Here is a 24207-nt window from a genome sequence, read left to right as displayed (position 1 = left end):
AGAAATTCAAAAAAAGCATCAACCGAGCTGGCAAAAGACATTAACACTGCAACTGGGAAAAATGTCAGCTCTTCTTTTATTCTTTGGCACCTACTTAAATTGGGATTAGTAGGGTGTGTTGAAATTTGAAAACCATTATTACGGTGTGGCAATAAAGAAAAACGACTTAAATATGCAAAACAACACAAAGATTGGGCCTAGGAAATGTTTAATCGGGTTCTGTACACCGATGAGTCCAAATTCAAAATTTTTGGAACAAACGAACGACAATATGTTTGAAAAAGAATTGAAGGAGCCTATCAGCCTGAGTGTTTAAACTCTACTATTAAACACAGAGGAGGCTCTTTACAAGTTTAGGGCTGTTTATCTTCATCTGGAGTAGGTGATTTGATCAAGATAAGGGGGCGACTCACCGGGGAACGTTATGTGGATATCCTAAGGCACCATGCTGTATTATCCGGAATGAGACTTATAGGTCATAGTTTTATTCTGCAGCAGGACAATGACCCAAAACATTGTTCCCGAGTGGCAAAAGATTATTTAAATGAAATGGCAGAGGAAGGAGTACTGGAATTGATGACCTGGCCTCCCCAGAATCCAGTTTTGAATATAACTGAGCATATTTGGGATTACCTGGACAGAAAGAAGGTCGAACATGCTCCCCGAAGTACTGAAGAATGTTTTGAAGTACTTCAAAGAGAATAGCACAACATACCCCAGGATTTTATAACTAAATTGTATGAATCTATTCCCCGACGAATATTGACTGGGATTGAGCCAAAGGAGGACATAGTAAATATTAAGAGTTTTTTATGAAGTTTGACATTAAAAAGTTTGTAATTGTTCCATATTTTGTGTGAAATACATGTGTTTTAATAAGTTTATAATTTAGAACTACAAACTTAAATATTATAGAAGAATTCTCTGGGATTTTTTGAAAAAATGTAAGTGGTCTAAAACTATTCCACAGTACTGTATATATATATATATATATATATATATATATATATATATATATATATATATATATATATATATATATATATACATATATACATATATATATATATATATATATATATATATATACATATATACATATATATATATATATATATATATATATATATATATATATATACATATATATATATATATATATATATATATATATATATATATATATATGTATGTATATATATTTACATACATACATACATACATACATACATACATACAGTAGTGTTTAAAATGTTCAGGCAAAGCGGTTACTTTTAAAACATTTTTCCAAGTTATTTGGTCAAAAGTTTATAGAAAAGCAGTCATATTATTATTTTGTAGGATATCCTTTACAATCAAGAGCACCTTGGCATTTATAAGGCATATGATCAACTAAGTTTATTTATTAATTAGTGGAATCAATTTTCATTGATATCAAATATCAATGAAAATTGATTCCACTAATTTCTTAATTTTACTGAATAAATCAGCATGATTTGTAAGCTTGATGTCTTTCATTTGACTGTCAACATGTTTTCATAAATGTTCAATGGGATTTAAGTTAAGTGGTTGGCTACTTCAAAACACAAACTTTACTCTTTTTAAAGAGTTCTTAACCAATTCACTTTGTGTTTGGGATCCTTATCCTGCATGTATATCCATTCACAAGGCTTTTTACCCTTATTTGAGGTAACATAATGTTCTTACATTTATCTTTGTATATTTCTTGATCCATAGTTACATTAATTTTGTGGAGAAGACCAACGCCAATATGACTAAAACATCCTTAAACTATTGCAAGTATTATGGTAGGCAGTTAATGCAAATCCTAAATATTGTAAGTTTTATGGCATTTAGAACCATATCTTGTACCTTCTGGACATCAAACATACCTGGTTCCATCTGATCCAAACAGCATAAACTTGCTTTCATCACTAAAAATAATCTTTGCCCGTTGTTGACTACTTTTTTTGGGCATTTCGGTTTTTCAAGGAAATCAATGGCTTTCTAGTTGGGTGTCTTCCATATAAATTACACATAAACAAAATTTATTAGTATTAGAAATATTGCAATTCATTTCATAGAAAAATCTTATTTGTACATTTTAATTGACATTTTAATTGCTGTTAAACAAAAAGGGTTTTCTTTGTTTGGTATCTATAGCTTTTTTTTTGGCAATGTGTTGTTTTGTGTGGTCTTTCAGATTGTTTTTGAATCTTTTTAGATCCAGTAAGTTCATATTTCTTCAAAATTTCATAATTTTTCTAACAAACTTACTGATTCCATAAAGCTGTGGTGTCTTACTAAACAAATTTCCATGCTGAATTAATACCTCAATCTCTTATAAATAAAGTTTTTTAATTATTTCCACAGAGTATCTGTTTACAATAACAATAAGTTAAAATTTTTTTGCGGAATTTGTGAAAAGCTTTAGTTTGTTGGGAATCTTTTGAACTCATTAAAAATCATTATTTTTTAAACCAAATAAAATAATTTAAATGTTTGTTAGAAATAATAGTAAATATTAAAACCTTTTAATAAGTTTATAATATGTTAGCTTTAGTAAAGTATGTACTGAAATGTAAGCAAAATTTAATTTTTTTTAATCTGTCTGCAAATTTTTGGACGCTATTGTATATATAAGATAAATGTTTACATATCAAAAATTTGCAGATGTTAACATAAATATACAAAATTATTTAATCTTATTTTATTAAGATATATTATATTTTAAAGAGAAAAGTACCAACACCACATTAGCTTTACAAAATGATATTACCAATGTTGAAGAAGTTTCCATTGATCCTGATCATGCTGTACATAGTTTAGTTCCTGATGAGGAGGAAAGTATTATTGACCACGCTGATTTTAAAGTCAATATTCAAGATCCAGAAGAACTTAAAGGTTAGTTTGAATTCAGTTTATTTTAATTTTTAAAAGATATTTTGCAATATACAAGCTTGCAGAGATCTTTCAAATTTAAATATTTTGACAACATTGAGCTTAGTGAGGTTGTGTTTGTTTATTGATATACATGTTGAAATGGAGGTTTTCATGGATATGTAATTTAAATCTGTTTCCATTACTACTAAGAAAGTATTTTTTTAGATATTTAATAACACCTTCATCTGCTAAAGTGCTTCCATAGCAATGCTCTGGATATGTACCTTTATATACGCATATACATGCATATATCATGCATATATATGCATATGAGGGTACATATTCACCCATATACATACGTATATGCATATACACATATATGCGTATATATCATGCACACATAGAAGTCAACCAACACAGTGTCATTGATGGAACATTGTCCTACTTCAGAAGTTACTAGAAATGAATGAGTATTATACATCAAGAGTAATTTTGATACTGCAGTTAAAAAGAAATAGTTCAATGATATTTAAAGCTTTAAATACACCATATGAAGCAAGCTGTCTGACCTGTTTTGCTTATGGGCAAAACAGGCCTTTATTAAAAACTTTTGATATATTAAGAGCAATAGCCTTTGCATCATCTTTTAATGCACTATAGAACTTAATATATCACTAAAATGTCAATAAGTTATTAGACTTCAGATGACATATAAAGTTGTTAGACTCAAGATGACATATTAAGTTGTTAGACTCAACATTACATATTAGGTTGTTAGACTCAAGATGACATGTTACGTTGTTAGACTCAAGATGACTTATTAAGTTGTCAGAGTCAAGATGACATATTAAGTTGTTAGACTCAAGATGACATGTTAAATTGTTAGACTCAAGATAACATATTATAAATTTGTCAATTAAGGATTCAAAGAATTTGCTTTTAGTAGTAAGAAAACTGATTGTGTAATAGTTAGACAGGTCAAAGCGATCTTCAGAGTTTTTAAAAATTGGAACCACAGATGCTGTTTTTTAGCAGGCAGAAAAACAAGATTCAGTTTCAGCACTAATTATATAGTTTAGTGAGTAGTGGAGTATAAAAAGAGTTTTAGAGAAACCTATTGTAAGACTGGGACAGCAGTACTAGCTGAAGAACAGTGAGAAATAATTTAAACTTCATAGTTCAAAGCGATTTGAATGTCCAAAAATGGATTAAACTGTTAGTCCAGGAAGAATGTTTATAAAATTCAAGAGATGGGTTTTAGGGATTTATAGAAGGAAACTAAGTAAGGTAATAAGATCAAAACATATATGAAAATTGTAATATAAGACTTGCTTAACATAAAGTATTAGGCTAACATATTAAAGGATTTTTTAATAGTTTCTAGAGCCTTATAGATAAAATACAAGATTTAGTTAAGAATATTAAGTCTTATTTCTTGCAATGATAAAAAACAATTGTTCTTCAGCAAGTTGTTTGCTAAGAAAGAAATGATTCAAATCAGAAAAAGCAGCCGCACAAAAAAGGGAAAACCACCAAGTAGAGTGATACTTGAATTCTAACCTACAAGAAATAATTGAAGCTTCCATATCTGTTTAAATCCAAGTGATTGCAAGATGCTCAACAATACTAGTCTTAAGGTAATGGTATTACTATGAAGATACATTCAGTTCAGATAAAGAACAAAAAAAAACCTGATATTATAGCATGATCTGTTCTCCTTAAAGAAGAATCAGATAACAAATGATACAAAAGATAAATAAAAAGTTCTTTTGAAATAAGATTAGTTAAATTTTTAGGTCAATGCTTGTTTAAAGTAGATGTTTCTTTAAAATTATATAGATAAATTTTGTAAAAAATTTATTTTGTATAGAGATTGGTGAACGCTTATTATTGGTTGTTGATCATTTGCTAGATATGTTTGCTTCTACTGTTAATGAGGTAGAGTTTTTTTTAAAGTACTCCAGTTAATAAAATTTAACTGTTTAATTAAATACATTTTTTATTCTACTATTAATGTGATTTACTCTTTTACATTACATATGATTTCTATACGGTTTTTTTTCAGTATTACCGGATTTATAATTTACTATTAAGAGGGATTAACTGTTTAAAACTTTCAGTATTTTGTTTCAGTAGTTTATTTAGTAATTTTGTAAAGTTGTTTATACATTCTAGATGACCACTCTCATGACTTCAAATTCAGCAAATGTTGCATCCTTTAACTGTAACTATTCCTTTTCTTATCCTCAAAGAACTTTTATCTAGTTGTTATTCTGATCTTTATGCTTTCCTGACACCATCAATTTACAGTTTCTGTTGCTTTCTTGCTATTTAAATCTCTTTATTGTTAACTCCAAAACTTAATACTGGTTGCTTAGCAACCCTGTTGAATGTAAATTTGCTTCACTCCCCCTAAAAAATGGTAGTGATCATTAGAGTGTTTTAATACATATATAATACATCTTGAGTATTATGCATTATCTTGTATTATCTTGAGTAAATTGCATCTAGTTGCTGTCTTATATAAGGCCTCAAGACTTGTGAGAAAAACAAATATTTTCTGTATATAATAAGGAGAGCAATAAAATTATAATAATGGTTATAATTACAGTTTTAAAACATTGTTTAATGTTTTTTAAATAGTTGTAAAGTTTCTAAACTTTATGGTTAGTAACCATTGGTTACAGCTTAATGCTTTTAATTATTAATGACTATTGTTAACAAAAATGTCAAACTTTGTCGAAAAAAAACCATTGTCAATTAAAAATATTAAACTTTGTAAAAAATCGTTGCCATTTTTCTTGAAATTTATCTTCAATAAGCTCTATAATCTATCTATAAGCTCATTTCATTTGGCATATCAGGAAAAATTTTTAAAATAATTAAATCTTTCTTTTTCAAATGCATCATTAAAATTATCTTTGATAGACTTTCTACTTTGTTTTGACCAACCTCAGTTATTGTCAGGGAGTTAGGTTTTGCATTATATAAACCTCAGTTATTGTCAGAGTTAGGTTTTACATTACAATTAACAATATTCATGATATTCTTGACAAAAAGTGCAAAAACATGTTCAAAAAAACTTTTTTGTTTAAGATTTTTTTCAGCACTTTGATATTCTTTATCTAGTTGTGTTTTTTCAGCTTTTTTATTTTTTTTTATTTTTTTAACATATCCATCTTGCTAAAAATAGGGGAGTCACTACAGCGAGGTGGCTAATTTTTTTTGTTCGTTAATTATTGTTAAAACCTTTTCTCATTTGAATAACAGGCCTTGTTTAAAAGCGCTCAATGCATTGTGCATAAGAAATTCACATTTTAAGATATCCTTACATAAAATATATTCAATGAAAATATAGCTCTTGCAGTATCTTTATCTTTATGAGATTTATATTAGAAAGTTTTCTTTTTAACACCAGGTTTAAGTAGTATACAGATTAAGCAGTTTCAAATCATTACCAGAATCCAACAAGTACATATGCACAGAAATTTTCTTAAATATCCATTTGTAAAGTCATTTTAATAAAAGAATTATATAAATCAATGTTTTAATTTTTAGTTTTATGTATGTTCTTAGACTTTTCAATAAAGATAGTAATCTATCTATTCTTTTTGCTTTCTTTTTTGATAGATTTTTTTTTTTTTTTTTACCTTATAAAAAGTGTTAGCTCAAATTTTTTATTACCTTGAGTATTACTAAATTTTCAGAGAATTACAGTTCAGAGAATTATATCTTTGGCAAATTAACTATATTATACAAATGCATAGCATGTTGGTATACATTTTATATAAAGTTAATGCTCATGCTTGGTTGAACTTGATTGACTTTTAATTTTATTTAAGTGTAAACATTACTAAATTTTGTTCAAAGGTCAACTTTTTGTTGTTTCCCTAAAAATTTTGCTCATTTAATCCTTCAGATTTTTATTCACTCTTTTTTTATTTCATTTTGCTACAAATGAAAATTTTTGTATTCTGTGCATTCCTTGTTTTAACAGTCTTAATTCTAAATTCCTTGTTCTTACACTGTATGTTTGTTAAACTTATTTTAATAACTGAAGTGTCAGCATAAACATATTTACAAAACAGTTGGTATACTCTTTTGTAAATACATTTTAATAAATTGTACTTGTGAACCTAAGTAAATCTTTGGTGGTGGTCACATAACAAAGTTGCTAGTAAGATTATTTTTGAATTTAAAAAATATATTTGAATTTATATTTTTGAATTTAAAAAAAAGAATTTTGTTTGTCACTCAATGACTTTTCAACAAAATTTTTTATTTTTTTTTTTTTTTTTATTTTTTTTTTTAAACATCTTCGCTTCCAACAAGGCTGCAAGCAGCCACTAATTAAAGTTGGAAGTTACTGTAAGAGAAAAGATGAAGATTGTAGAGCAAGATAACGATTGACGGACGATTTAAAAGATTGCAAATTATATGAATCAGGAAAGAAAGAAAAAAGGAAGGAAGAGAATTCCAAAGAGCTGATGTTCGAGGAAAAAAACTAGACGAATAAGCGTTTTTGGAGCACTTAGGAACAGTCACAGAAAAAGGATGACACTTAATTGAATGACGAGTAACACGAGAATGAATTTCAGTAGATGGCACGAGAGACGCTAGCTCTTTCGAGCAGTGCCCATTATAGTATTTGTAGAAAAGAGAAAGAGAAGCAACATTACGACGATGTGATAATGGTTGAAGGTTGGCTGCAAGAGCAGGTCCAACTATGTTTACAATGCGTTTTTGCACCTTGTCTAAAAGAGAAAGGGCATCATTAGAAGATCCGCCCCAGATATGGCAACAGTATTCCATACAAGGCCGGATTTGAGATTTATAGAGGTAGAGAATAGAATCCAGAGTAAGAAAGTGGCGAGCTCGATAAAGAGATGCAACCTTAGCAGATGCTAATTTTGCAACCGATTTGATATATGGTTTCCAAGAAAGATTGGAAGTAAGAGTTAATCCTAGAAGATGAAGAGTAGGTGACTCATCGAGTACATCACCGTTCATAAATATAGGAAGATCTAAATTATTGCGATAACGATTGGCTGAAAAAAATTGAGTTTTATCTGAATTAAAGTTCACCAGCCACTGTGAGCCCCATGCTGTAGCAGAAGTGAGATCCTTTTCAAGCTCAAATGCCCCCTCCAGGCAATCAGAGGGTGTTGGTTTCTTATCACGACAAGAATTAATGGTAGTATCATCAGCAAACAATGCCACCTTAGATGTGAGGATATCTGGAAGATCGTTAATGTAAATTAAAAAGAGTATAGGGCCAAGGATAGAACCTTGAGGAACCCCTGAAGTTACAGAATAAGAAGAAGAGTGTTGTCCATCGAGGACAACTTTTATGCTACGATTGGAAAGGAAGGATTCAATGATCTTAAAGATGTTGCCGGATACACCATAAGAAGAAAGCTTATGGAGAAGACCAGCATGCCAAACTTTATCAAACGCTTTTGAAATGTCAAGAGCGATGGCCTTAACCTCTCCACCTTCATCTAATGCACGATAAAACCTGTCAGTTATTACTGTTAGCAAATCAGCTGTAGAACGAGAAGATCGAAATCCATATTGATGGTCAGAAAGTAAGTTATTAGATTCAAGATGAGAAATTAAGTGTTTGTTAATTAAAGATTCAAAAACCTTGCTTATGATAGGAAGAAGACTTATGGGACGGTAGTTAGACGAATCAGATCGCTCCCCAGAATTTTTGAAAATTGAGATAACAGATGCCGCTTTCCAGCAGGCTGGAAAACAAGACTCTGATAAGCACTTGTTGAATAGTTTTGAGAGTATAGACGACAGCTCTGGAGAACACTTCTGCAAGACAATAACAGGTATGTTGTCTGGGCCACAAGCTGTAGAAGAGTCTAGACAGGAAATCGCTTTAGATACAGATGCTGAAGTGATATGAATGTCAAGCAATGAATCAACCTGTTTGTTGGCAATATCAGGTAGAACGCAATTAGTGGAATCAAGAGATGATATTGATGAAAAGTTTTTAGCAAACAGTTCGGCTTTGTCTTTAGGTGAGGTGACAAAGTCTGAACCATACAAGAGAGGTGGAATTATAGATTTGCCCTTATTATTGATATTATTAAAGATTCTCCAGAAGTCACGAGAGCCTAATTTTTGAGATGAGATACGAGATTTCATGACCTGAGAATAGCGGGATTTGGCGTTAGACAAAACCTTTTTACAGTTGTTTCTAGCAGTAATGAAAAGACGTCTGTTTTCTGGAGAATTGTTTTGCTGATAAATATGGAAGTAACGGTTTCGATTGGCAATCGCAGCAGCACAGTGTGAGGAAAACCATGGAGGAGAGTGAGGCTTGACCTGGAATCGTCGAGAGGGAATAAAAGATTCCATGCCAGCCTGAATCCACGAAGTTATATAAGAAGCACATTTTTCGACAGGAAGTTGAAAGATTTCTACCCAAGGGCCATCACGAAGAAAATCACGGAAAGAATCCCAGTCAGCTTTACTGTAGTTGTAAGAGGTTCGATAGTAGGGGTATTCAGGTGATGAAGAAGAATGAGATATTAGTTTTAAAGAGATCAAACTGTGATCAGAAGCACCTAAGGGTGAATGTGGAGAAACTGAGCACTGACTAGGATCAGAAACAAGACATAAGTCGAGTAGAGAAGGTAAATGATTAGGGTTGTCAGGAAAGCGAGTTGGAAAGTTGACTATTTGAGCTAGGGATTGAGAAAGGCAAAAGTTGTGGGCTTTAATGCCTGCAGAGTCACTGACACTAAAGCCAAGCCATTCAGAGTGGTGAGCATTAAAGTCACCGACAACAACTATATTAGCTGATGGATAAAGAGAGAGGGCTTGGTCAATATGATCAGAAATAACATCAAAAAGTGTACAGTCTTGAGATGAAGGAGATCGATATAGAACAAAGAGAAAGGCAATAGCGTGAAGTGGTGCTAAACAAAAGCACATGAAAGAATAGTCTGTGGATTCAAACCTAGTTTCACGACAAACAGGTGAATTCTTACGAATGTAAATGCCCAGGCCAAGCATGTGGCTATTGGAGTCTTTACGAATCAGAGGAAGATAACCATCGACACTAAGATCACAAGATGAGACAGCCGAACTCAAATTAGTCTCACAAAGAGCAAGTAGGTCTGGTGAACTTTGCAAGAGATAAGACTCAACAGAAGAAAAGTTACTTCGAAGACCACGAATATTAGTGAATGATAGGTTTAGAGAACTTGGTGATGATGATGGTTTTTTGTGTTTTATAGTTTTTGGTACTTTATTCATTTTTAAATTAGATTGAAGAACTTGACTCAAAGCATAGATAGTACTCAGAACACCGTTTAATAGCCCAAGCAATTGCCTCATTACTACTAATAAACCCTAAGCCGTAACAAAGGGCTCCAAATGTGGCCTCCGCAATGCACACCAAAAGTACAAACAGGGACACCATCCATGCGCAACATGGCACTGTTAATACTTTGATATTTTTCAGCTGTTGATGGAATCAGCCTCTCTGAGAGCTACCACAGAGTTCGGGAAACCTGACTACCAGCCGGCCTCAGAACCATAAAACTGAGTTTTAGAGCTGTACCCTCATAAGGAGATAATAGAATGAGTTGCCTAGTCATAAAAACAGTGACACAAGCAAACCCATGCATTGAGTCAAGAAGATCCAGCATTCAACATCCTAAACTGGAAACAATGTATTAAAAATACATCTGCGCCAGCCTAATAGATGAAGAAGGGGTGCGAGGCTGGTCAACAGATAGAATCTGTTTACCCCTTAAGTCTTTGCCTAGGAGGCCTTCTACAAGACAGTAGCTGGGTGCATTTAACATCTGCCCAAGATGAGTATTTTTATCGAGACACCATCTCTAGCCTTTACTCAACCAAGAGCCCCAAGGCAGGGGGTGTTTTAAATCGGAGTTGGCATCTCCTAGCCTTTGCCTAAAAAGGCGTATCCTACAAGGCAGCAGGGCATGAAGCAGATTGTACTGGGTTACATGTTACCAGTAGCAGGATAACCTGATCTGACCTCAGGATAACCTGATCTGACCTCAGGATAACCTGATCTGACCTCAACCTGATCTGACCTCAAAATAAAATAAACTTTGACAAATAAACTTTCTGTATAAAGAAATAAGTTATGTACAGTACTACCAGGAGTGGTGTTGTTAGTTTTTTTCCTGCAACCTTGTTTGGAATTAGTTAGTATAAATTAATTTAAAAATATGATTTTTAATATCATCAATGAAGTTTAACTGTTTGTGTAGAAATGTTTTTTTCTTTAAAATTATCAATGATGTAAAATAGAAAGATGTGTCTTTTTTATTAATAAACGGGTTTACCTATTTAAATAAAAAAATATTGAACAGTTCTTATTATTAAAAGGCTTCCACAGTTTGTTTGTTTTTTTTCAAAATTTTAATCACAAAATATTGTCTTTTTCACTAACAATTCTGTCGTTAATCATCTTCATTTTTATTTATGAATCTTAATTTTTTTTTTTTTTTAGCTTAGCGAAATTCGAATTGTTTGCAGTGAAACACAAAACAATGTTAATATTCTCTCACATAATCTCGAAATAAAAAACGACCAGCTTTTAAACCTTGAAAATGAAAATAAGCGTATTACTCAGCAAATACATGATTATGATTCTCAAGTTGAAGATTTGAAGCTTAATCTTTCTAAATTGAATGAACAAAACAACCAGGTTCAAGTTGAACTTGCGGCAACAATTGAGAAAAATAACTTGATCCAAAATGATCATAAGAATTTAATGGAATACAATAGTTTGCTAGAAAGTCAATTAAAGCAAGTGCAAACAGAACTAAATGGTAGCAACAATAGAGTAGAAGAAAGTTCAAAACTGATTTTATCAGTTCAGCAAGATAATCAGAAATTAGAAAAAGAAAGTCAAGAAAGTAAAGAGAAGTTAAAAGAAAAAGAGTTGGAACTTATTTTGGTTTGTGAAAAACTAACAAGTTTACAATTAGAAAATAAACTGGCTGAAACCAAATTATCTGATTTACAAGCTGAAAACAAACAACTTATGGATGAAAAAAATGCGAAAGAAATCAAGTTTGCAAATTTAAAAATGGAGCTTGAGAATGAAAGATACAGTCGCAAACAAGAAGAGTTTGCTTTCTCGAAGAAAGCAACAAAAGCAGCATTTGTAATTGATGAGGAAAAAGAAAATCTAAAACAGGAAATTGAATCACTAAAAGAGATTATCAAGGAAATAATGGAGGAAAAACAAGGTAAAAATTTTTTGTATAATTTTTTTTTAGAAACTTTTCCTCAATTAAAAACAAATCACAAAAACATAAACATATTATTTCAGAGTTACGCTCTCAAATGTTAGACAGTGGGTATTCTCATAAAGAGGACTCTCTACGTTCTGATATGACAAAAATAATGAATGAAAATGATGAGTTAATACTTAATAATCAAAAACTACTACAACAAGTGTGTCAATTAGAAGGCGCTCTTCAAGAGACACTTTATGAAAAGCAAAAAATTGAGTCTGCTTTTAATGAAATGTACCAGGCTCAATTGAGTACTGAAGTTATCAAACAGAATCAAGGAGAAAGCATAGACTTTAATGTAGAAGCTAATGCCATCAAAACACCAATTAAAGTAATACCTAGTTCCACAGTTGGTAGCTTTCAAAAGGATATCCAATCAACTGCTGTTTCAGAACAAAAAATGCCAAGTTTTACTCATGGGAGTCCTATTCCAATGCATCAATTAAACAATAATTTAAACTCTGTTAGATTTACTGATGAAGTACAAACAATAAGACCTGATAGTTCTGTTTTAACCAATGAAGACTTTCACTCTTTAACCAATGAAGATGTCCTGTCTTTGAATCAAATGTGTGAGTTAGTTAATAACATGAATAACAATTTATGTTCAAATGAAGGTATGCAGTTGAGGGAGTTGACAATAGAACCACCTAAAAATGAAGCTATTATGAAGCTAAAAGAAATGGTAAATAATATTTATTTTTATCTGTTAATAGAGGTTTTTAACATTTAGTTGTTCAAATGTTTTGTAATTTTTGATATCATTTAAGTTATTATTTTTTATTTATTTAAATTGTTTATATTTATTTTAATCTGCTATTTAAAGATTTCCAAACTGTATAAAAAGATATCAGACCTTTCAGTCAACCATGCACACATGGCTCAACTTTCATTGCAACAAAAGGAGGATATTGAGAAATTTTCAGATTTTGTTTCACAGCTGAGTAAAGAAAAAAAAGACCTAGAAGACATTGCATTAGTTTTGCAAGATGAAAACAAAAAAACTGTTGAAAATTTAATGGTATGTTGCATAAATATTTAGTAATATATTTTTCATTATTTTAGGTTTTAATTACTTTATAATTACCTATTATTAATTTTTTTTTATTGCAAATTAGTTTATGAATAAAAGAAATAAAATACTTTATTTATTTACAGTGACCTATCAAAAATGTCATATCTTCTATTACACTATATCTGTTGTTAAAAATAATAAAAAAGTAGATAAAACTGTTAACCTTATAACAAAACTACTGAATCAGTAAAAATCAAGTATAATGAGAAAACTTTCTTTTTTTAAAAGAGAAACGATAAAATTGATTATGGTTTCTAATTTTTTACATCTTGTTGTTAAATACAAAAAACCTCATACAATGAGTTTTCCCTTGTTACAACTAAATAGAAATTCAATCAGTCTTTTAGTATTTTAATCAATTTTAATAGTTGGTTGCATAATCATTTGTTTTGTAAAATGACTAGAAAAGCATTTTTATTTTTAAATTTTAAAAGTTCAAACTTTTGAGAAAAAAAAAGTTTAAAACTAAACGTTGAAATTTTAACAAAAAGTTTGAACATTAAAACTTGAATATATTTGAACTAGCAACCCTAATAGTACTATCAGTAGATCATCAGAGATGAAATTTATTTTCATCTCTGATGATATACTCACAGAGAACAATATACACTGTACTACCTAACTCATTTTTTAATTTTATTAAAGAAGATGTTTTGGTATTTCTCCATGTAAGCATTAGTTTTTTTTATTTTTACTTTATTGTCAGAGTATGAGTCCACTTTGTGGTTTCATTTAGACTTTCTTGTTCGGCTACTTGTTGTTTCAATTAGACTTTCTAGTTAAGATTCATTAATTGTCTTCCATAGTTTGTAATCCAATAATCGTTATCTTCATCAATATCATCTTAAAAATACAAGGTAACATAATAATCTTTAGGCTGTATGCCTCTACTCTAATGGACTATTTAGTACAGTGTGAGTAAAAACAAGTCTTAATATCTAATGAATTGCATTTAAACTTAGCATACATTTTTTAGATTTAAGGAAGTCAAATATTTTTTGCATGTTATAAATCTTCAATATATGCTCACAAAATCATAGTAGGTTTTCATGGTTCAAAATTTTGAAATGAAATTAATTTAACCTTGCATAAAAGACATCTTTTCACCAGAAGTATCATTAATACCTAAGTTTTTTAATTTACAAGAAAGCTAGATATTAGTTATCTCACATAAAATAAACAAAACTTAAAATTTATTTGTGGCTTCAGTATATGTTATGCAAATTAGCTTGTATTTCAAAATTTCCTAATATCTGAGATATTAAGGAGCATAGGTTTCAAAAAGAATTTTTTTTTTTTCTGGATTGATTTGACACACATTGACCCTTTTAGCTTTTTTAAACAAATGCTATAAAAATTTAACTCATGGACTTAAAGTCAAGACTTTTTTTGCATTCTCAGTTAAGTAAAGGTTACAAATGATGTCAATGAAGATACTCATCTTGGGCAGATGTAAACTGAAGACAGTAGAAATGACTTGTTGACTAGCATTCTTGTCTTTATCTAATAGTACCCTAACCAAACCCTTAGTCAAGGTACTGAAGTTCCTCCAAATGACTGTTTCAGTATTTTTATTTATATATATATATATATATATATATATATATATATATATATATATATATATATATATATATATATATATATATATATATATATATATATATATGTATATATATATATATATATACACACATATATATATATATATATACATATATATATATATTTATATACACACATATATATATATATATACACACACACACACATACACACACACACACACACACACACACACACACACACACACACACACACACACACACACACTCATATATATATATATATATATATATATATATATATATATATATTATATGTTTATTTTTAAGGATAAACTAGCAAGTAGCGAAAATGACATGGAGTTGTTTAAAAAAGAAGCTGAAAATCTGGCTCAAAAAAATGGCTCTATGAAAGATGAATTATGTACAATGGTATTTTTTTTATTTTTAAACTTATGTTAAACAAAATATTTATTTATTTATCTTTTGAACTCAAGTTTTTCAAATGTTTCTATTTCACATTTCATGAAAGAAAATAAAACAATTCATGAAAGTTAAATATGTTTCTCATGTTGAAAAAGATGCTCCTAATATATTAAAAGATGTCTTTTCTTTATTGTATATTTCATATCATGTTGATACTTTCTATAATGGATTTATGCACCTTATCTTTGAATGCTTTTAATAGTGGCTTCCACATAATTTTACTCAAGACAAATTTGCCTTAAAATGTACACAAGTAATTGATAAAATGTTTAAGAGTACATTCACTTAAAAGTTGTTAAACATGTTTAAGAGTACACTCACTTAAAGGTCATTATTAATCCAAATCCAAACACATAGCAAAAAAAACATAAATTAACATAAAAGAATAAAGAAATTTTGCTAAAAAATATGTTTTAGAATGTTGTACGAGTTCATGGAATTTTTAGAACATCGTCTATTTTTTGCTACATCTAGGCAACCAAAAACTCACAATATTTTGGCATTATTTCATGACACTATGCTTTCATTATAGTTTTTCTCAGATCTGATGAAGTTTTTTTTCCTATTGTTTGATAACTTTGCAATCACCTGTGCATGGTTGTTTTGTTTAAGTAATTATCTATAATAATTATGAATGGTCTGATTTTTTTTGGCCATAACTGTATGTTTTGTAAAAAAATTTTAATATTTATGCAGTATCTAATATTTAAATTTTTTTTTTTTAAATCTAAAATAACCTGTTAGGTACTCTTGATATTACATGTTATATGATATCTGACAAAGTTTCTTTTTTATGTAGTTTTTTTAAAGATTTTTATAAATACAACTTTTGTACTGAAAAAAAATTTTACTAGTCTAAGTTGCTGATGAACATAATCAATTTAAAGGCGTTAACAGTTGTCAATTAACAATTTAACAATGTTAAAAGTTATCGTGGATACGAGCCTTATTATGAGGACTAAGCATATGAATTGTTTTATAGGAAGAACAAGCTACCCAAAATGCAATACTCGTTAAAGACTTAGAAGCAATAATAAGAGAGCGTGATCAGGAAATTAAAGCAGCTACATTAAAACATAATGATTTCCATCAACAACGGGAACTTTTCAATCAACAAAGAGTTTATGTAGCAGAGTTAGAAGCATGTTTAAAAGAAACACAGTTTGTTTTAAGTTCAAAAAATGAAGAGCTAAAATTAATGAAATCCTGGTCTAATGAAAAAAGAATAGAGGAAGAAATAAAGTCTTCTACCAATAAAAAATCAGATGAAGAACAAAAACCTTCTGATGTCAAAGCAAATGTAAGTTATCATTATGTTATTTGAGGGTATTATTATTTGTGAAGCCTAAGAACTTAGAAGTCTGTCTCTACTGGACTTATTTGATATTGTAAAATTGTTTCTTCTTAACCTTATTTAATTTACATATTTGTTATAAATTTTGAAGCTAAAATGTTTATTTTAGTAAACTCAGTTGTTGTTTCAATGCATTCTGTTAAATAATGAGTAAAAATTCAATAAGATTTTTAAAAAGTATAGGTTTAAAGCAGAAACAAGATATAAGGTATCATCATTAGCAAAGTTGATTTTAAAATCAACTTCTTTTCTGCAATCTGGAACATTGTTGTAAAGTTTGGCACCTATTAAAAAATATATAATAACTTTAACACCCATAAAATAACAGATAAAAACTTTAACATCTGTAAAATAACTGTTTTTAGAGTTCTAGTTTGTAATTTGTAACTGTTTGTAATTTGATTTGAAAATTGTTATTTCTTGTAAGTTATTTTATGAGGTTTTGAAAGTAGTTCTTGTAATTTTTGCAGAAAATTTTTTTTTTTTTTGCAAACTTTGTATTGTTACACTTAAACATTTGAGTTTTTCTGGTTAAAATGATTTGTTTATTGTTAGATTTTTAATGTATTTATTTTAGTTCAAAAAGTTAAACAAAATTGACTTTCTTTCTTAAAAACTATCCTATATCTGAGAGTGCTTTAAATTATGTAAAATTAACATTTGAAATTGTCAAAGAGTGAGTTAGCTTGAATGCATAGTTTTAATTTTACATAGTTTTTATGTTAAGTTTTTGGATTAATTTTTGGGCTTTTTTTGTTTGTTTAAAAACAAGCTTTTGTAATATGGGGTTATAAACAGTGGAAAATTTGAAAAACCTTATTAGTTTATGTGAATTATTCAATACAAACTTGATGTTCTCTCTGCTTGGTTGCTACTTCCATAAGTTTTTTTATATCAATAAAAATGTAGTTGCAGTTTAACACCTTAAGACCATTATTGTCATAGTAATCTGACCCTGAATCATTGTTGATTGCTTTATCGCTTTCCTTGGCATCTTATTTATCTGATTCTTCACCCAAACATGTTTTACTATCGCAGGTACGTAATTTTTTGTGGAGAACATTGGTTAGTAATTTTATGTGGAGGATATTGGTTAGTAATTTTTGTGGAGAACATTGGTTAGGATCAAATAAATACTGTTAATGGGGAGAATAAAAGTAAATATTCAGTAAAATAGTTCAAAATAGTTCAAATTGTGATACTTGAAACTTTCAGGAAGTTGTCTATGAATCAAAAGAATTCAACAACAAAAAAAAAAGACCCCATTCTAAAAATATTTTTTTGGTCCTAGAGCGACCTCCAACTGAGTTGACTGTAAAAACTATACAATCTTTTAAGCCAATGATATAAGGTTGCATTAAGAGCAGAATTTAAAGAAGAAACAACTTTAAATAAATAACTATACCACATTACTAATTAAAATATAATTAAAAGTATAAAAAAAAGTTATATTTATATTTCAAAGAAATAGATCTAATTTTTTTCAAAATTTGGTAAAAAGTTAATAAAAATAAGTTTTGTTCATTTTTATTCCAAACACTGACCAGAACGCTCGCATAGCTCTGTGCAGGATAATCCTGAATGTTTGCATTTGCATTGCATTACACAACTTTTCTTGCATCCACATTTTATTAACTCGACTCATGATTTTGGTTCCTCAGGTAGAGCCATCTACAAATGTGTCATTGCGTTATTTGTTTTTTTCCAACCCTATTTAGTAGCTTTAGGTAAAATCTGTCGTGGCACCCAGAATTGTCCTCATATGGCACTAAATAAATAGTTATACGTAAATATCATTTTTAAATACTTGATTCAATAAAATTTTTGGAATAGATTAATAAGTCCATTCAGGTATTTTAAAAAATATGTACCTTCTTTGAAACACAGCTCTTTTCAAATACTGAAAGAGTGTATCTTTTGTAGGTGGTAACCTGTCACTCTGCCTTGATTTTTTAGTGAGCAGCATTCTACGGCTTATGATGAGGTCAATAGTGGAACTTGCCTTATCATAAAGTAGAATATTGTAGAACTCAAACTGCAGCAGTGCATCAGATGAAATGACTCTAGTATTTGGAGAAAACAAGCTAAATAATAAAATAAAACAACATATTCAACTAAATTTGCATGAAAAAGCATATAAGAAATGATGCGATTTTAAAAAATTAAACTTTAGGAGATGTAAAAAATTTTAATTTGTATTTTCTTTTGATTACAAGTTAGGTTTCAATATAGTAGGAAAATATTTCCAGGTACATAACACAATTACTCAAATTAAAAAAAAAAGAGAACGAAATATTTCTATGCTTGTGAATTGACAACATTAGTCTTGATTTCAAAAGTTGTAGAAATCATAGATGTGGTGCTGGGGTAATGTCTAGAAAATTAAAAGTTGTATTATCTAGAATTAGATTTAAAAATTTTAAAGGCTTTTTTTACTGCGTGTATCGTAAAGATGTGTGCAATGCAGTAAAGGAGCGCTTTTCTTAGGCAACATGACTAATATCTGATGGAGTGCTAAGTCCTATTGCTTACCTTCTTGTTGGTGCCTATAAGAAAATAATTTTGAAATTAGCAGCTAACAAATCGAAAATTGTTGCGTTTTTATACCATATAAACATAGGTTACCAGCAAAATGCTTTAACTAGTTTTTATCTTCATTTTCCAGAGATTCCATGTAAGTTTTTTCCCCTGTCCTGCAAATGAAGACACGGTATCACAGCAATTTGCTTTTTCACCTATCTTTTGTGCGTAATAGTGAATTGGAAGCCATTGTTTAAGTTTTCGGATTCCAAGATTTTCCAAAGTTGTTTGATACCAGTAAATTGTTTAAAAGTGGAAATTAAGATTACAACAACATTTGTGTCAACTGTTTAAATACAGACAACTTAATGCCCACTGTCAACTGCGTTTTTAAAATCTAGCAAATTTCTAGTGTCAGCTTCCTTGTGGTTACAAGGTGAGATTTTTATTAAAATATCTGAAATTGAACAACACAATTTCATCTAACATTGTTACTATAAGTTAGTGAATTGTTAGTACTTGTAAAAAGTTTGTTTCAAGCATTTAACCTTTATGTCATCAAGAAAAATTAAAAGCCATCTAGAATAGTGTGTGTAATTTAAAGCAAACATCCAAGAAACAATTTGTTTTAAGGCACTGAAAAAAATTAAAATTTCCCATTCTGAAACTCCTAACAAGCAACAGGACTATTGCTTGTAACTCCATAGCAGTAAACAAATAATTAAATTGGGTTTATGCTGTTTTTTGTTGATGGATCGACAAGTCAAAGGAACATAGATATTTTTGGAATGCTTCAATCAATAGTGAGTATAAACCAGCTAACAAAACTTGTGTTGCGTACCTTGAATGTTTTACATTTTGACCAGTCAGCATAGATTCAGCACATTCATTATACAATATGTTATACCATAGATGTTGAGTTGATCAATTTATTAATGATAACAACAAAACAGAACCATTTTTTGTTTTCCATTTATCATGATTGTCATTAAATGAAATGCTGCTCAAGAAATTTTTGTTGTGCCTTCCCCTTCTGATTTTCCCCTACTGATAAAAAAGGTTTATTTAAAACAAATATGTTGTAATATAATCAAACCCATTTTTTTGAACTTCGCTAGTTTTTATATCCATTGTTTCTTTGCTGTTTTTTTGGTTTAGAGGATTAATAGTGTCGCTATTAATTGATGGTTGCTTTTGATATATGAAACATTTATCCCACTTTGTTGCATTATTTGTTGTTGTTGGTAATTCATAACCTGTTTCCGCCTTTATTTAAAGGTGGTTTTACACTATAAGATGAAGTACATTTATCTAAAAATTAAAGACTGTAACTAAAAACCTTAGTAATTTTTTGTGGAAAACACTTAAGAATGGGGTCCTTTTTTCTATCAATTTGTATAGTTGTTTACAGCAATTTTGCCAAGTTTCATGCTGGTATCACAATCTGAACTATTTTTACCCTTATTCCTTCCACTATGTGATCCTAGTACAGTTGAATCTTTGCAGGAATCATCTCTCCGTATTTTATTATAAATTCAGTACCATTACAAGTAGACACAGTTGTGTAATATTGGGTTGATACATGATCTAACCCAAAATCTGTCAATATTTGTTTGTAAAAACATTACAGGAACCATCAATTTTAATAGCACCAATCTGTATGCAACTTTATTGTGAAGAGTTACATTTGTATATCTTTTAATGGTTATGTTGGTCTATTCCTTAACTGTTATGCTAAATTTTACATCAAATTTTTTTAAAACAGAAATTTTGTTAAACAGTACTTTTTTGATCTTGCAGAACAATATTATTAGTTTTACAAGTATGACTTCTTTCATTGTTCTTGGTGGCAGAATTTCAGCTAAAGTTTTGTGTTTAAAAATCCATTTACTTTTGTTTGGTTTTTCAAAATAAAACTAAATTGTCTGTTCTACTTGTGTTTTTAACAATTATATTATGGATGATATTCTTGTGGGTTATTCCAATTCACCTCCTCGAGGTCATGAAGATCACTACAGTCAAGAAGGCTACTTTAGTTGTGGTTACAACCCTCTCTCAACTCTACAACTCCAAAACACAAACATTGGCGAACAAGGTTGGTGCATAGAGAAACAAGTTGAGCGCGGTACTACCAGGGATGTAGTGGAGATCGAATTCAGAACTTCTCGCTTATGAGGCAAGCACTCTACCACTACACCACTCCCGCATTTTGCATGCTATATAGTTTTCTTCATTATCAAAATCATATGATTTTGCAAAATACTTCCAGACAGGAGAACTTTGCTTTGGTATATTGTTTTTTGGTACTTGATTGTAACAGGTTACATATAAACAAAATAAATGTTAAATAAACCACAAATAATGTTATGTTGCTTCATTATCATATGCATATATAGCAAAAATGTTAATGGAAATCTGTTATTTTGTTTTAGTTTAATATTAAAAATTTCTAAGAATAATATACTTCAATGGCACTCATCAAATATCTGTGAGTAACTAATATATAAAATATAAACAATATAAAAATAAAAATAAATATGAAAAATTACCTAGCAACAAGAAAATTACTAGTTTTTATTATTCATTTATAAATTTTAAAGTAAAATTTTAAAATAAAAGTTAAACTCATAATTTTTTTTTTCCTAATTGTAAAAGATTTGCAGGTTGCCATTTTTATCAACTTGAAAATGTTAAAATTATGTTTTGGTTCGGGAAAATTTTAGTTCAACACCACAAGTGACTAGGCTCCTAGTCCCTCCCTAGCTAAATATGGGACTTGTTACAAATCCGGCCCTGGAAAAATTATTTCAGAAATAAATTCGGTTTTGTCAAAGCACTATTTTGTTTTAATTAAGACAAACGGTTTCCTAAATTATAATACTTTGATTCCTCACTTGGAACAACTTGCTTTTTTTAAAAATAATAACCATTAAAATCATCAGAAATCAATTTAAATTGATTTTCATCTTTATTTAAACAAATAACTTAAAACTCATAATAGGATTATAATTGCTCGGGGCAAAATGAAGTTCTACAAATAATAAATTGTACAAAAACTTTAACTATTGTGACGCTCTTTTATTTTATTATTTAAAAATCATTAAATAAAGTATATTTTTTTGAGATGTAACTATTTATTTTATATTGCATCTGAACTATTTCTTCAACTGTTTTTTTAACTGTATCACTGTTTAAGTAAGGAAAACAAGAGGACATAAAACTTTTTATGAGGTTTAAATAAATAAAAAATTTGCTTATAATAGTTCTTTAGACTTTCTTTTTTTGTTTCAGAAATTATTATTACTTTCATTTTGAATCCCAATAAATTAAACACAAAAAACTGTAAAATGCACCTAAGTATAGTTTACTCAGTGCATTAGTATAGCATGAACATCAAATTAGATTACCTTATAGAAAACTGACACAAATTAATGGTGCACATGCATTTTTTAGAGACGACTTTCAAAATTCCTCAACAGATAGAAAATAGAATATTTTACTAAAAAAATGCAAAACAACCATGTAATATTTGCTGAGAGAGAATATGATAATATATCATATAATATGTATCAGATCTTCCAAAACAAAAAACTGTTTTTATGCTAACATTTCGAAACTCTCATCTTAATATAAATTAATATGAATTTAGAAGTATTAATTGTGTATATTTGTTGGTATTTTTTTGGTTGAGATGGTTTGTAATGTTTTACAATACCTAGAATTTGTTGCTGAGAATATCCATTTTCCGTAAAAATAATAATTAGAAGCTCAATTTATTTTTCTATTTAATCACTAGTGCAAAGTTTACAAGCTCTTGCAAGAAAAACCTTTAAATATCCCTATTGCAATATATGGTGATATACACGATTGTAGTTTTACAATTGCATATGTTATTTCATCCTTGCGGTATATAGAAAAGTTATATGATTAGTTGAAATGCAGATATCTAAGCAATTAAGTTGATCTTGATTATTTTGGATAATGACAACCTAGTGATAACTCACCATTGGAAACCATTTTTTGCTAAATTAAAAAAAAATTTTACACAGCAATAGTATCATTATTGTAAATAACGAGTTTTTGTAATGTATTTTAGTTTGAAAATGGCTCCATCTATATGAGCCAAAGTTACACATTTAAAATTAATAAAATTTTAGTAAGATAAATAAATAGTGTGTCACCGTAAATGATGTATTTTCAATTTTATATATAAATTTCATTATAATATTAGGATGCCATTAATATATATATATATATATATATATATATATATATATATATATATATATATATATATATATATATATATATATATATATATATATATATATATATATATATATATATATATATATATATATATATATTAGGGTGGTCCTTAAAGCAATAAAAAAAATTTTTTTTTTGAAATGTTAAGCTCCCTTTTAAAATGTTCCTTTGGGTAACAAGAGAGCCTGCAAAAAATATTTATGCAATCAGACAGTGTTGTGAGGTTGCCCAGCTTGTCTTTTTATAGGGTATAGCAAACATGAACACCGATTACGATTATTCTGAAAAGAGTAATTGACTGAAGTGACAGTTCAACAGTATTCTTATTAGTGTTTAACTCATAGTTAATGTAATGGCAGTGTAGAGATATAGTATTACTAGTGTAGTGTGTTGTAATTGTTCAATGTTCAAAATCACCACAGTAATGACTAAATTAGCAGGCCTATAAGACAGTCTGTGCCTGCAGTGTTGACTTGAGGCAATCTGGGTAGCGACGTCGGTGATTGGCCACAACTTGCAGAAGGAATTGGAACTGGTCCTCATCATGGGTTATGAGTTTATTTAACTCCTGCACAAGGGCTACACCCCGTTCAGCATTGTCATTTGTGACCAGAAGTTTGTTCACAATTGTTGTGCTTTGCTTGTAATCATCTCTGCCTTCCCATGTTTCGGGGTCCGCGCACAAGAAATCAGAACCAATGTGGAGACTGCTGAGAAGATCTCGAGTGTTTGAAGTTACGAAGTCCTCTAAGTTGT

General features: G+C 29.3%; 1 protein-coding gene across 2 annotated transcripts in view; it reads left to right on the top strand.

Annotated features, from left to right (window-relative positions):
* The window catches only part of LOC100214852 (golgin subfamily B member 1), a 100836-nt gene that overhangs the window by 56851 nt on the left and 19778 nt on the right, over positions 1-24207 (top strand). For both annotated transcript variants that reach the window (XM_065811006.1, XM_065811007.1), the window contains exons 22-28: positions 2737-2904; positions 4754-4821; positions 11390-12134; positions 12218-12867; positions 13009-13203; positions 15153-15254; positions 16291-16608. In XM_065811006.1, the coding sequence (XP_065667078.1) occupies positions 2737-2904; positions 4754-4821; positions 11390-12134; positions 12218-12867; positions 13009-13203; positions 15153-15254; positions 16291-16608 (2246 nt within the window). The remainder of the gene's footprint in view (positions 1-2736; positions 2905-4753; positions 4822-11389; positions 12135-12217; positions 12868-13008; positions 13204-15152; positions 15255-16290; positions 16609-24207) is intronic.

The sequence above is a fragment of the Hydra vulgaris genome, chromosome 11 (assembly GCF_038396675.1).
Source record: "Hydra vulgaris chromosome 11, alternate assembly HydraT2T_AEP".
Taxonomy (NCBI): domain Eukaryota; kingdom Metazoa; phylum Cnidaria; class Hydrozoa; order Anthoathecata; family Hydridae; genus Hydra; species Hydra vulgaris.
The sequence above is the reverse complement of the archived record's forward strand: the minus strand, read 5'-3'. Positions and strand labels throughout refer to the sequence as shown.